We start from the raw sequence: 12733 nt of genomic DNA, 5'->3' as shown, positions 1-12733 counted from the left end.
ATACTATGTAGAACCATCAGAAGAAAAGTGCCAAAACTAAACTGAAGAACCAGTAAAGAGCATACAAGAACCATAACCAATAAAGAACCCCTGAAGAACACTCCGATTGCAAACGATTGCTTTGAAATTTGAAGTAGGGGCTCTTTTTGCACAAAATGCTACAAACCATGAAGCAGACACCATTTTCCTTTGAAGAAAATCATTTCAAATGATTTTTTTATAGCATTCTGTTCCACTTCATGAAAGGGTTAGGATTTGGAGTGCCTGAAATAAGAAAAGGAGTTGAGTCTAGTATAATTCTACATTTAACTTCTGCCTAATTTCATTTCCTAAAGGTTGGTATTTTCTTTCTAAAGGTTGGTATGTATTACTTTCTAAAAGTTGCTAGTTATTATGATGTATTGAGATTCTTGGTAATGGTAATGCCCATTTATTTTGGGACCATGTTAATTTAAATGAATCTTCAGTGTCTCATTAGTTGTCCTCCTATAACCATAATTTCACACTTGTCACATTAATCCCCGAATATGAGCTAGATTCTTAAAGAGTTTTGAATAAAGCAGGTAATGAATGAGCCATTACCCTTACATTAACCTTGTTCGCATTGTATTTTTTTTTTCATGAGCATAATATTTAAAGCTTGGAGACAGCTAAAGATTAGATCATACAGATCAGGATTCCATTTTACCGTCACAATGCAATATGAACACTCCAAAGTAGCCTTTAAGCATCATAAATAATCCAGTTCATCGTTGTATAACTGAACCACCAACTTTTGAGAGAGAGATTTAATCGATTGTTTTGACATGTTTCTATTGCTAAGCATTAAACTCATATAGCCATACTGTAACTGTACTGACAAGGTGAATACTGATACTTCTATCAACTACAGTCTGAGTTGAGTCACTTGTTTCTCTTCGATATATACAGGTATTTATATAGAGGCTATATGTGTACAGTATTATATTGTACACATCAATCAATCAATCAACTTTATTGTCACAACACAATTACAGGTAACAGTGAGGTGAAACTCTTGTTTATGCAGGCTTCCATTTGCAGCTCAAACAAGAAAAATAAAAGATAAACAGTAGGGAAAGTAAGACAGCCTAGTACAGTATGTTAAAATACATATATAATTACCAGTACCAGTGACCTCATGCACGCACAGGAGCTTCAGGTTTTTATCGTAAACACACAAAGTCATGTATGTATTGGAGCGACTAGCACCTCTCCAAAAAACATTATTTCTAGAACAACACAATACTACCTCATCAAAGTTGGTACGGTGACTTTATGCACTGTCCGATGTCCTTATATTATTCCTCACTTTATCCAAATACACCTCAAGTGGAGTTATGTGGAGATTTCTTTCTTAGTATATGGCTGGCCTTAACAGTGGTCTTCATAACAATAATGCTACATTACAATAAATCATCAATATAAATCACCAGTCCATTCAACGTTTTACCGTGAGGTGATGTTCGTCAAATGGACCCTTACAGGTCTGTAACTCAGAGAGTGTACAAATGGAACCAAATGGACCAATATCTGTGCCCAAACGAGTGAAAACAACACGTGGCTTCTGATTGGTCTGTGGAGGGGAGGGGACCAGTGTTGTCCAATGTAAAGTTAAGTCGCCTCCTGACTTGACTAATGGAAATATAGGACAAAGTAAAAAAACGTCAAATAGGACCCTGGACAGACTGAGAAGTGAAGTGAGAAAAAGATCTAGATCTACACACCACCAACGAGACCTTCCAGGTCAACAGCCCCCTCTAATAGAGCGGGCTGTTGTTCCTCTAGACCTCAGTCTCCTTCTTGTGTGTGGAGGAGGCAGCGCCGGCGCTGCTGTTCCTGATCCCGTACAGGAAGTAGATGGCGAAGCCCAGGGCCATCCAGATGGCGAAGCCGCTCCAGGTGATCCAGTCCAGCTGCATCATGAGGTAAACGTTGGCCAGCACGCTGAGCAGCGGCATGGCGGGCAGCAGAGGAACCTTGAAGCTGATCGACTCGGCGCTCTGCGGCTGCCTCCAGATGACTGCCACGCCCCCCAGGCAGAGTGACGCCAGGACTGCGCACGCGGACAGAACGCCGGTGTCGGCGGACATCAGCTTGTCGACACCCGGGAGCACGGCGCACAGCGCGGTGATCAGCGCTGTCACCGCGACTGTGGCGGCGTACGCGATGGCGCCAGAGGTCCGCGTGGGCGTCTTCCTGCTGGGGAAGAGCAGCAGCTTGAGGCCGAAACGCTCCTCCTCTTCCTCTGGCTGGTTCTCCTTCTGATCCCCTCCTCCTCCCACCTGCTCCTCTGGCCGGATGGAGGAGTCCCCCCCGGGCTGGTACCTGAGGATGACCACGCAGACGGCCACCAGGGTGTAGGACCACAGTGTCCCGATGACCGACAGGTTCACCAGAGCCTGCAGGTTGAACAGGAAGCCCATGGCGGCGGCCACGCCGCCGGACACCAATGTGGCCAGGAGGGGGGTCTTGGTCCAGCCGTTGATCCCGGACAGAGAGCGGAACAGCAGGCCGTCCTCGGCCATGGCGTAGATCACCCTGGGCATGGGGAACATGCAGCCCAGCAGGCTGGTGGTGAGGGCACACAGAGAGCCCACGGCCACAACGTTCCTGGCCCAGTGCCAGCCCACGTGGCCGAAGGCCACCGGCAGGGGGCTCTTGTCGTTGATCTGGTAGTACGGCATCATGAAGGTGAGCGCCGCCGACACGCCGAAGTAGGCAAAGAAACAGATGAGCAGCGTGACCATGATGGACACAGGGATGGAGCGCCGGGGGTTCTTGGCCTCTTCGCTCATGGTGGCGATGGTGTCGAAGCCCACAAAGGCGAAGAAGCAGGTTGCGGCGCCGGACAGAATGCCGGCCAGGCCGAACGGAGCGAATCCGCCCACGCCAAAGTGTTTTTCTTCAGTCATGCTGCTGTTGGTGGAGCTCACAAATCCTTGGAAGTCCTCCAATGTTTGATTCCAATTGGCCGGGTTCCCCTTGACAAAGCCAAAAATGATGGAGAAGCCCAAAACCAGCAGGTTGATGACCGTAAAGACCCTGTTGACCATCGAAGACTCCTTCACGCCGAGCACCAGCACGCAGGTGAGCAGCAGCAACAGAACGAGGACGAAGAAGTCTGGGTATTCCGCAAAGACGGCGCCAGGAACCTTAATCTGCATTGTGGCATTGAAGAAGCCCGAGATCTTTTGATCTACCAGGTTGTCGAAGGTGGAGGCCCAGCCCTTGGCCACACTGGCGGCAGCGATCACATAGGACAGCACCAGGCTCCAGCCCGTGATGAAGGCCCAGATCTCCCCCACCGTCACGTAGGCGTACAGGTACGCTGAGCCCGTCTTCCCCACGCGGGCGCCAAACTCTGCGAAGCACAGCCCCGCCAGAACCGAAGTGACGGCTGCCAGGAGGAAGGAGATGACGATGGCGGGCCCCGCTTTCTGCGCCACCTCTCCGGCCAGCACGTATACGCCGGCCCCCAGCGTGGAGCCCACGCCCATGGAGATGAGGGCCAGCGTGGAGAGGCAGCGGGCAAAGTGGGTCTCCTCATCGGAGCCCTCCACCGCCCGCCGACGCACAAGGACTTTGCCCAGGGCGGCCAGCTTGTCAGCCATGTTACAAACCCCTGGTCTGGTCTCTGTTGTATACGCACTCACAGCGCCGCCTAACTTTGACTCTCTGACAAAAAGATCTGTTTAAATAAGTGCAACTGGAAATTTGCGGTCGCGATGAGGTCACGATGAGCCAGCCATGACCCATATATGGTATGCTGGGTCAGAAGCAGCCAAATATGGAGCCCACAATGTCGGACTGGTCTCCCAAGTAACCTGATAGTGTCTGGGTAACCATGACAAATTGATATTAACAAAGCATGTAGACCTGCTATTTTCAAAAAAAAAATGTGTTTGCATTTATCAAAACCCATTGACATGTTTCCACTGGAATGTTTGTTTTACTCATGTCTTCACAAGAGCTAGTGCATATCAACTTTAAATGTAGCAGCACATTATATTTAATAAAAGAGGCAATGCGTTGATATTATAAAAAACGTAGCTGCCTTATATGTACTTGAATACTTAAAGGAGTAATTCACCCAAAAAAGTACTTAGTTCAGTGTTATAGATGTCCGACGCCATAGACCACATGAGACTGACACAATATGTCCATATATGGGCATTCCCAGATATGGGCTTAATATTGATGACATTAGAGATAATATGGGCATAAAAGGGACAAGGACGTGCATTGATGACATCAGGGATCTGATGTCATCAAGACATCAGATCACGCCTCAGCACGCACGCACAGGATCTGCAGTTTTCATAGTAAATTAACAGCAAGAAAATTCAACTGTGATTCGCTTTGTTCTTATTTCAGAACTCAAGGATTTGAAAACATGTCATCAAGGATGACAACAATCTCACAAGTCTGGAAGAAAATAATTCCAACCTGTTTGTTTGATTGATTGATTGATTGATTGATTGATTGATTGAAGACTTTATTAGAAGTTTGCATAGGAAAAGGTACAGTTTCATGACAGTACAGTTCACTGGTACAAGGTCTACTAAAAGGAGATCCATGAAAAGACTACGCTTATTTCCACAGGAAACCATTTAAGTATCTCATATAACATTGAATGACAGACGAATAGAACACAGTACTATGCAGTAGATATGTAAAGAAAAGAAAATGAGAGAACAAAAAAAAAGAAAACAGTAAGTCTAAACAAACAGTAAGTATATACAAAGAAGGGGGAGAGTAGGGTTGGGCTAGGTTCGTTTTTTTTTACCAGTTGCGAACAGCTGCTGCCTGCCTGTAAGTGGTTTTTCAGGGCAATGTTAAAGGATGCTAGTGATCCACACTCCTTTATGGCCTTCGGTAAGGCTTTCCACATTTTGGTGGTATAGCAGAAAAAAGAGTTTGACCCTTTGTTGGTTTTGACTCTGGGTTGAAAGTGATCTGTGGCGCTGCCTCTGGTGTTGTAATTATGGACATCCTTAATGTTTATAAAGTATTTTGACAGGTACTTGGGTATCATAGTGGTGTAGTGTATCTTGTACACCAGGCCCATTGCAAGTTGCTGTACTCTGTCATCTACTCTGAGTCACCCCACTCTTAACTGGTGAGTAGCGGTGAGGTGAGTCTGATAGGGAAGGTTAAGCAGGACCCTAATTAGTTTATTTTGGGCTGTTTGGAGTTTAGTTTTCAAGGTTTGTCACGATACCTTACGTGGACTCCGTAGTCAAAGAGGGGCTGGATTATTGCACCAGCTATGGTCTTCAGTGTGTTGAAATTGACCATTGGGGCGATCCTCTGTAGGAAACAAGTTCGTTGGTTGATTTTATTTATTACTTTAGAAGTCATCTTTTCACTGGAAAGATTAGCTTCAATGAATCTGTATGAATCTTTTTCCTTTGAATTAGTAAACTAACCACTTCTTTGTCTTTTATCAGACAGGAGAGCATATAAGCATACGACGCATGCAGCCCTGAATGAGAAACACTGAGCAGGAGGCTCCTTTCAGAGCAAAACAATGGACACACACTTCCTTAATCAGTAAGTAATCCAAATGAGTACTTAATGAGCTGTTACACAACACATCCTATTTTCACAGCGAGTTGTTGAATTCTAAAGTACTAGGCTGGTATTCAGATGATAGACAAGTCGGTGGGCCAATCATGTGATGTCTCTCTGCTCTGTGGGCCTGTGCTACAGAAGGATTGGCCCTCTCCACTTAGTGGCACCCCAGCCAAAAAATGACTGTAATTATCCTAAAATAATGTCAAAAGAAAAAAGAAATTGCCCACTGGCCCTATACAAGTCGGCCAGTATGCCAGATGCCTAGTCAACCCTGTGAAGGGGACAGGGAAAAGCAGAGTGCTTATCGAGCCCTACCCCTGCATGGCTCAGTTTGAATAAATAAATAAAAAATGTCAGTGTTTACAGCACACTTCAAGAAAAAACATTATTAACATGATGTTTTTGCATACATACCGGTACATACAGCAAACCCTTCCACACACGTGACCCTCGCTCTCTCTCACGCACACTCACAACTCTCTCTCATGTGAGAATCAAGACAGCAAAGAGCTATATGGAGCGTCACTGTGGAATGGGCGTAACTATATAAATATATTTTAGTCTGCCATAGTTCTGCCATAACTAATGTAGATTAACTGCCAAGTCTTTTTCCTATTGTATTTACCAGATTTTTGATGGCTCCACGTTGTGCGCGTGACGGTTCCTGTTCACGGCCGTTTAAAGTCTTTTCTTTTACACGGAGAAGAAAAAAAGACAACCGTGATGATCCGTAAGCTATGGTCCATAGGAAATAGGGCGTTTTGACCAACCGCGCGATATGGGGAAAAAAACAGAGATATGTACATTTTTCTGCAGCCAGGATGATGAAGTGAATGGCCGAACGGAAGTTGCCGGAAGTGGCTTTTGCGAGGCATCATGGGAAATTGAGTTTTTTCCCTCACTCCCAGGCTGTTGGTTACCATGGTATCCCAACAGCCCTCAGTAGCATTTTCAGTAGCATGGTTTCATTAAGCGTCCCGCGAAGCTTGGCCAATGTGACCCCGGGCAAACACCCGGGTTTCATTTTACTCTCTCAATAGAGAAATTATTGTTAAACATCTGCATTACTCAATTTACAAGTCTACACAATTAGAGAATGTAGATTTTAAAAAAAAGGAGAAAAAAGTAGCAGATCTACAAGCTACTTTTGATGCTGTTGAATGATCAAGTAGGAGACTATTTTACGAAATGGAGATTTCTGCCCGACAACAACGATTCATTTGTCCTAGTTTTAGAATCGGACAAGGGCTTGGAACGTGGCTGACCAGGCCATCAGCAGCTTTCTGTCAGAGTCCCTGAAGAGAGACCTTCTCAGCCCTGGAGAGCTGGAGTTCTGGCCATGCCCCCAGTATCCCTCAGTGGAGCGGTAAGCGTGATTTATCGTTGTCATTGTTGTAGATCGGCTATTTGCAGTTGTGCGACACCATCGTACAACGGGGCATAAATCGGGCTGTTCTCAGCTGACCTGTCTGACTTTGCCCGTTGGAATGGATACTGCTGCATTGAGGAGAACCAGTGATCATATAGATGCTGGCTCTAAGGTCAGCTTGACAAAAGCCATCGAAGCAGAAACCCCGTCCTCTGTCTACATCAGTGGTTCTCAACCTGTGGGTCGGGGACCTTTTTAGCACCTCTGGTCAAACATTGGCCAAAATTGTGAAAATAGCAGATCTACATGCTCACAACGCCTCGCAACGCATGTAGATCTGCTATTTTCACAATAGAACAGATGGAGTCAAACTAATGTAAAGCCAACTCCTATTCCAAGAGCTTGTCAGGGTGGGGGGTCTTTTGATTATTTTGGGGATCACGGCCTGAAAAGGTTGAGAACCACTGGTCTACGTGACAGTGGATGGAAATGTTCTTTTCAAATCTTTTTTATTAAGGAACAGTGTCACATTGAGGCAGGTACACACACACAGTGATGACACCCCAAGTCCCATTCCCATCACAATAATCATTTGTACAAAATAGCACAAGATCTGAGGCCATCACGGTACAAAAAAGTTCAGTATAAAAAAGAAAAACCCTGCCCATAAAGGATGATAAAAGAAAACATTTTCTCCCCTCCATAAATTCCCCCATTCCCAAACTTTACGCTAAACCCATCCCTGCTAATCCCCATAGTAGTCATTGGGAGGGTGAAGACAACAACGGGTCTCCTCCGATACCCGATCCGTCATGCCACCATCTTCTTTTCAGTGGATGGAAATGTTCAAAAGAGTCCGGTGCTGCTTATAAGCTCCTGAGTATTTGTGTAACCTTCCCTTTATCCACGTGAGCCCTGTAGCATCGTTATTCTTGGAATGTCATAATAGGAGAGAAGTTTGTGAAAAATCTAAAGGATCTACAAGCTCACAAAGAGATTTGGTGTAGAGCAGGGGTGTTGAAGCTTTTTTCAAAGTGGGCCCTGTTAGAACTAACACACAATCACATATACCGTACAATGCATCGCTTTACAACTATTTCTTATTTAACTACAGTGCGATATCAATAGCTTTTTGTTGGAAATGTAGCCAAATGTAAGCTACTCATCTGTAGTGAACAAAAGCAAAATATAGCATTTTTGCCTTGTTTCTAGTGGCTTACATTGCCTCAGCGTGAATAATATATTGTCACTGTCGGGCAGTAACCTTGTATCTCCAAGTCTCAAATGTGTTCGTTTTTTTGCAATGTAAAGCCCTGCTTCATCATACAAGGCTGTCGCACAAAAGTAGTGAAAACAGCAGATCTACACTCGCACTGCGAGGCGTTGTGTGCTTGTAGATCGTCTGTTTTCACTAGTTTAAATCCTTTTTAAAATGATAAATATTTTAGAAAGGATGCCATGCGGGCCATAATCTGCCTTTGTGCCGTGATTGATTGCCAGGCTGGACTTTGGAATGCATGGTGTAGAGGGAAAAGGGGGCCAAGTCAACCAGATATATAAAAAAAAAACCTATAGATTTCTTTCTGGAGTTCGGCCAAATACCTACGTCTCACCACCATTGTGGAGTTAGACCACTGTAACTACTCTACCACTATATATATGAGTTATTATGTGTATAGGCTGTTCTGACATCATCACTTATGATGATGTACTGCGGTGATACTGTAACCACAATCCAATCATAATTGCAGACCCCTCTCACAGGACACGCAAGCGCACAACGAGTCTGCGGAGTCGCGTTGTAGATTGTCTATTTTCAGTGAAGAAATCTGGTTTATGTAGGTAAAAGGAGGGGGCCTAGTATAATGAGTTATGGGGGATCCGGACCACCAGTGGTCCTTGAGGGGGTTCCAGGTGGTCCCCAGCTAAATGATGGAGAGTTGGTAACCAAATGGACCCTTGTAGATCTTTAACTCTTGAGAGTGTTACGTCCATTTGGTTTCATTTTACGCTCTCAAGAGTTACGTTATTGTTAAACATCTGCATTACTCAATTTACAAGTCTACACAATTAGAGAATGTTGTATGTCGATTCTTATTTTATTTTGATCAACATTTGCCTGTTATCTCCCCTATGGTACCACATCAATACAGCATGGAATTGTGGACAAAATCTTATCCAACGATTACAAAATCATCTGAGGGGCTAAATCTCATCAAATGGTGGTCTGTGGCTCAAATGCCAAATAAATAATGGGCCTTGATATGAAAAAGGTTGAAAACCACTGATTTAAGTGTTTACAGTACTGTAGGTGCACTACCATGGGGTAATCAGCACCTCAACCAAAACCTCTGTTAGCCTCAACCACCACCGCACAAGGCCAACCTGTCATTGGAAAAGTCGATCACAGAGAACTGTTCATATCTACAGTACATAGAAATCTCCCCTGTCGTTTTCCAGCCGAGCATGTACCTTGATAACGCTCCAAGCTGCTTTTCCTTTTCAGTCTTCTAAGAAGAGGCTGCATGCTGCGCTCTCAGCCTTTCGCGTTCTCACAGATGTAGAATGAGGTCAGCGCTCTACTCGGAGCATGTTTGAGCCAGGGCCCCATCTTTTCCGATAAAAACAGGTATGGATCAGATGTTACGTAAGCAGCACTTGACATTTATCCTTCAGATGAGTCGGAAGGAGGGAAAAGGCCTGGAGGGACGTATTGAGTTGGACCCTGGGCGATGAGAGAGAATGAGCTTGGCAGAATGGAGCTGATTGAATGTGGCTATTGAAATTTGTGTGGGGAGGCTGTGGGTAAAAGTGGACGCACCGATGTGCGTGCGCGCGCACACACACACACACACACACACACACACACACACACACACACACACACACACACACACACACACAGTGAATGACAGAAAGAGGAATTAAAGTCGAGGCATTAAACTAAGGCTTAACAAATACATACGTTATCTAGACTCCTCTGTGTGTGCATGGGCGCTCGTGTGTGTGTGTGTGTGTGTGTGTGTGTGTGTGTGTGTGTGTGTGTGTGTGTGTGTGTGTGTGTGTGTGTGTGTGTGTGTGTGTGTGTGTGTGTGTGTGTGTGTGTGTGTGTGTGTGTGTGTGTGTGTGTGTGTGTGTGTGTGTGTGTGTGTGTGTGTGTGTGTGTGCGCGCGCAAGCTAGTGCCTGTTTGTTGAGTCCAGAGGCAGCCATGTCTGTCGCCTCTCATTTATCCATCTTTGTGTCAGTCACTGTTGCCGGAGCAGCGGTCTCTCTTATCGCTGAGAAATGTGACCTTTTTTCCCGTCTGATTCACATTCGCGGCTCAGCCACCGCTCACCGCCGCCCCACCAAACCCTGTCGCGCCCTTGAAGATAAAGTTAACACACTCGGCGAGTTTGCTTTCCCCCGTCATGACTATAAATCTATTTTATCGGGCCTCGTGCAAGGGAGAGGGGAGAGAACCCAGGCATGGGAGGCAGTGCCCGTGAAGGGATGGCAGCATAGGGGAGACGGGGAGGAGGACTTTGGGGGGGTTTGACGGGGGGGTTGGGGTACGGCGGCAGATGAGCAGCGAGCCTCTCGGCAGCTGCGACTGCTGTCGAGCGCTCGGCATGTACGACGCCCCTGGGAATCAAATCCGGTCAAGCGACAGGTGAATCAATCCGAGGGCAGTCGGCTCAACGGAGCGCACGTCCAGCCGTGGCATTGTATACGTGACGGGGAAGCAGAACAGCTTCTGCTGCTGTGTGTGTGTGTGTGTGTGTGCGCGTGTGTGTGTGTGTGCGCGTATGTGTGTGTGCGTGCGCGTATGTGTGTCTGCCATGCAGGTTTTTGTTTCCTTCATGTTAACGCACATGCCTACCCCCTCATCATTTTTCGAGCTATTAGTCATCTTATATACGTCTAACCGCTAGTCTAAAATCGGTCTAATCAACGTCTAATGAAAGTCTGTATATAGACCGTCTATATATAGCCTTTGAAATAACGCCTAATCAACGTCTAGTCTAAACTTGGACGTCTAAAAAAATCATTTCTAGACGTTGATTAGACCGATTTTAAACAGACGACTATTGCTCACTGGGTACTTATACTGCCAACTCTTTAACGCGTTATCTGATTCACCATGATCACGTGGAACATGGGCTGCATATTGGCTTAGTCCTTGCGCATTATATTGTGACCATCAGTTCGCAGTTACAGTACTATGAAAACTTGCAGCTCATGTCCATCCGTCCATCAGTGAGTGTGTCACGCTAGTAGCGCCCCGGCTGTGGGCAATCAGCGACGCGCCACACGATGGGTAACAAGCCACGCAGCTGTGGAAAATCAGCGTGTGTTGTGTATTAGTCTCTCTCACACACACACACACACACACACACACACACACACACACACACACACACACACACACACACACACACACACACACAGGCGACCTGACAGTCGCTCCTCGCCCTTATGGCGTGTTACTTGTATTGGTTCCTTGAAATACATACACAAACTTGAAACATGTTTGCTAGTTGCACTTGTTATTAGCACTGGTAGGATTGAATTCAATGCCTAAAATGCCAGTGTATATGTAAAGCTATTGACCTTCACATAGGGGCCATCTTGGATCACATGACCACATGGGCAGCCAATCAGAAGCTGTTGAGTAAGGCAAGACCCGCCCGCGGAAGCTTCTGATTGGCTGCATTGCCACCCCATGTGGTCATGTGATCCAAGATGGCCACGGTGTAAAAGATATTCACACGCATTTCTGCAGCAACTGCAATATTGTTTTGCAACCATGTATCCATGCTGAAATACTGTGGGATTTCTAGTCTGCAGTGTCTCACAAAAGACCACTGGGAAGCTCTCAGAGACACAGTCACAAATTATTACCTTTCTGTTCTTCTTCTCACATCTTGCACCCTATTTCTTTTCCTGACACTCCTCTGATAGTTGGAGGATGATGGGGCACAGTGCCGTAACACATCTTCTAGCACTGGCTTCTTGCCTGATATATCGTTTCTGTAGCATTTCTGGAGCTTATTCTATGGTGGCAACTGATGGAAGTCTCTCTGGATAGTGTTAATAAAAGTCATTGTAGTGAAAAATATGAAAAGGTATATATATAAATAAATAGATTGCTACAATTCATGCTTTAACCAAACATATTTTAAGTGAGCACACTAAACTAAGTGATCCCGTGATCCCAGTCCCCAATTACCGCAGATTTACATCACGGTCTGCCTGCAAAACACTAACTTATTAACAAGAATATAGGTGCACGGCTGTCATTCTGGGTTATATGGTGGTCGTTAGGCCCCTAGCGAAGCAGACATGCGCCAGACTTGGACGATAATTGGTCATTTGTACTTGGCGGAGGGATGGGTATGCCTGCCATGAACTCTTCTGGGTTGAGTTACAGGCCTAGCACTTGGGGCCCCTTTATTATCTATCTCCCTTAGCCCCTTTATTCTTTCCTTTCTTTTGCGGCTGCCGCAGAAATCCAATAAAGTGACCTTATACAGACGCACGGATTGGCAAGGGCGGGGGTGGAGGTGGTGGTGGTGGAGGAGGTGGGGTCCGGGGGACAGCAGAAATGGCTATTGACTGACTAAAAAAGTGTGGCTTATCAGCTCCTTGGGCGCCTGTGGTGGGGAGGACCGTTGGGACGGTGACAGAGGCAATTAAAGAAAGAAAAATACTCTGCGAGGGGAAATAGCTGAGGGAAACAACACTGAGCTTCATAGCTTCTATTTCTCACGGGGGACGTGTGT

At 45.8% G+C, this 12733-nt stretch overlaps 1 protein-coding gene across 1 annotated transcript; it reads right to left on the bottom strand.

Annotated features, from left to right (window-relative positions):
- Positions 1-1802: 1802 nt before the first annotated feature.
- Positions 1803-3632, bottom strand: LOC308303109 (high affinity cationic amino acid transporter 1-like; the record flags this gene model as incomplete). Its single annotated transcript, XM_080747432.1, has 1 exon — positions 1803-3632. One exon carries the CDS (start codon positions 3630-3632, stop codon positions 1803-1805), a length of 1830 nt encoding a protein of 609 aa, XP_080603558.1.
- Between the last annotated feature and the right edge of the window lie 9101 nt (positions 3633-12733).

This window comes from Nannobrachium achirus (genome assembly GCF_963921795.1).
Source record: "Nannobrachium achirus genome assembly, chromosome: 18".
In the NCBI taxonomy this organism is placed as follows: domain Eukaryota; kingdom Metazoa; phylum Chordata; class Actinopteri; order Myctophiformes; family Myctophidae; genus Nannobrachium; species Nannobrachium achirus.
This window is presented reverse-complemented; position numbering and strand designations above follow the sequence as displayed.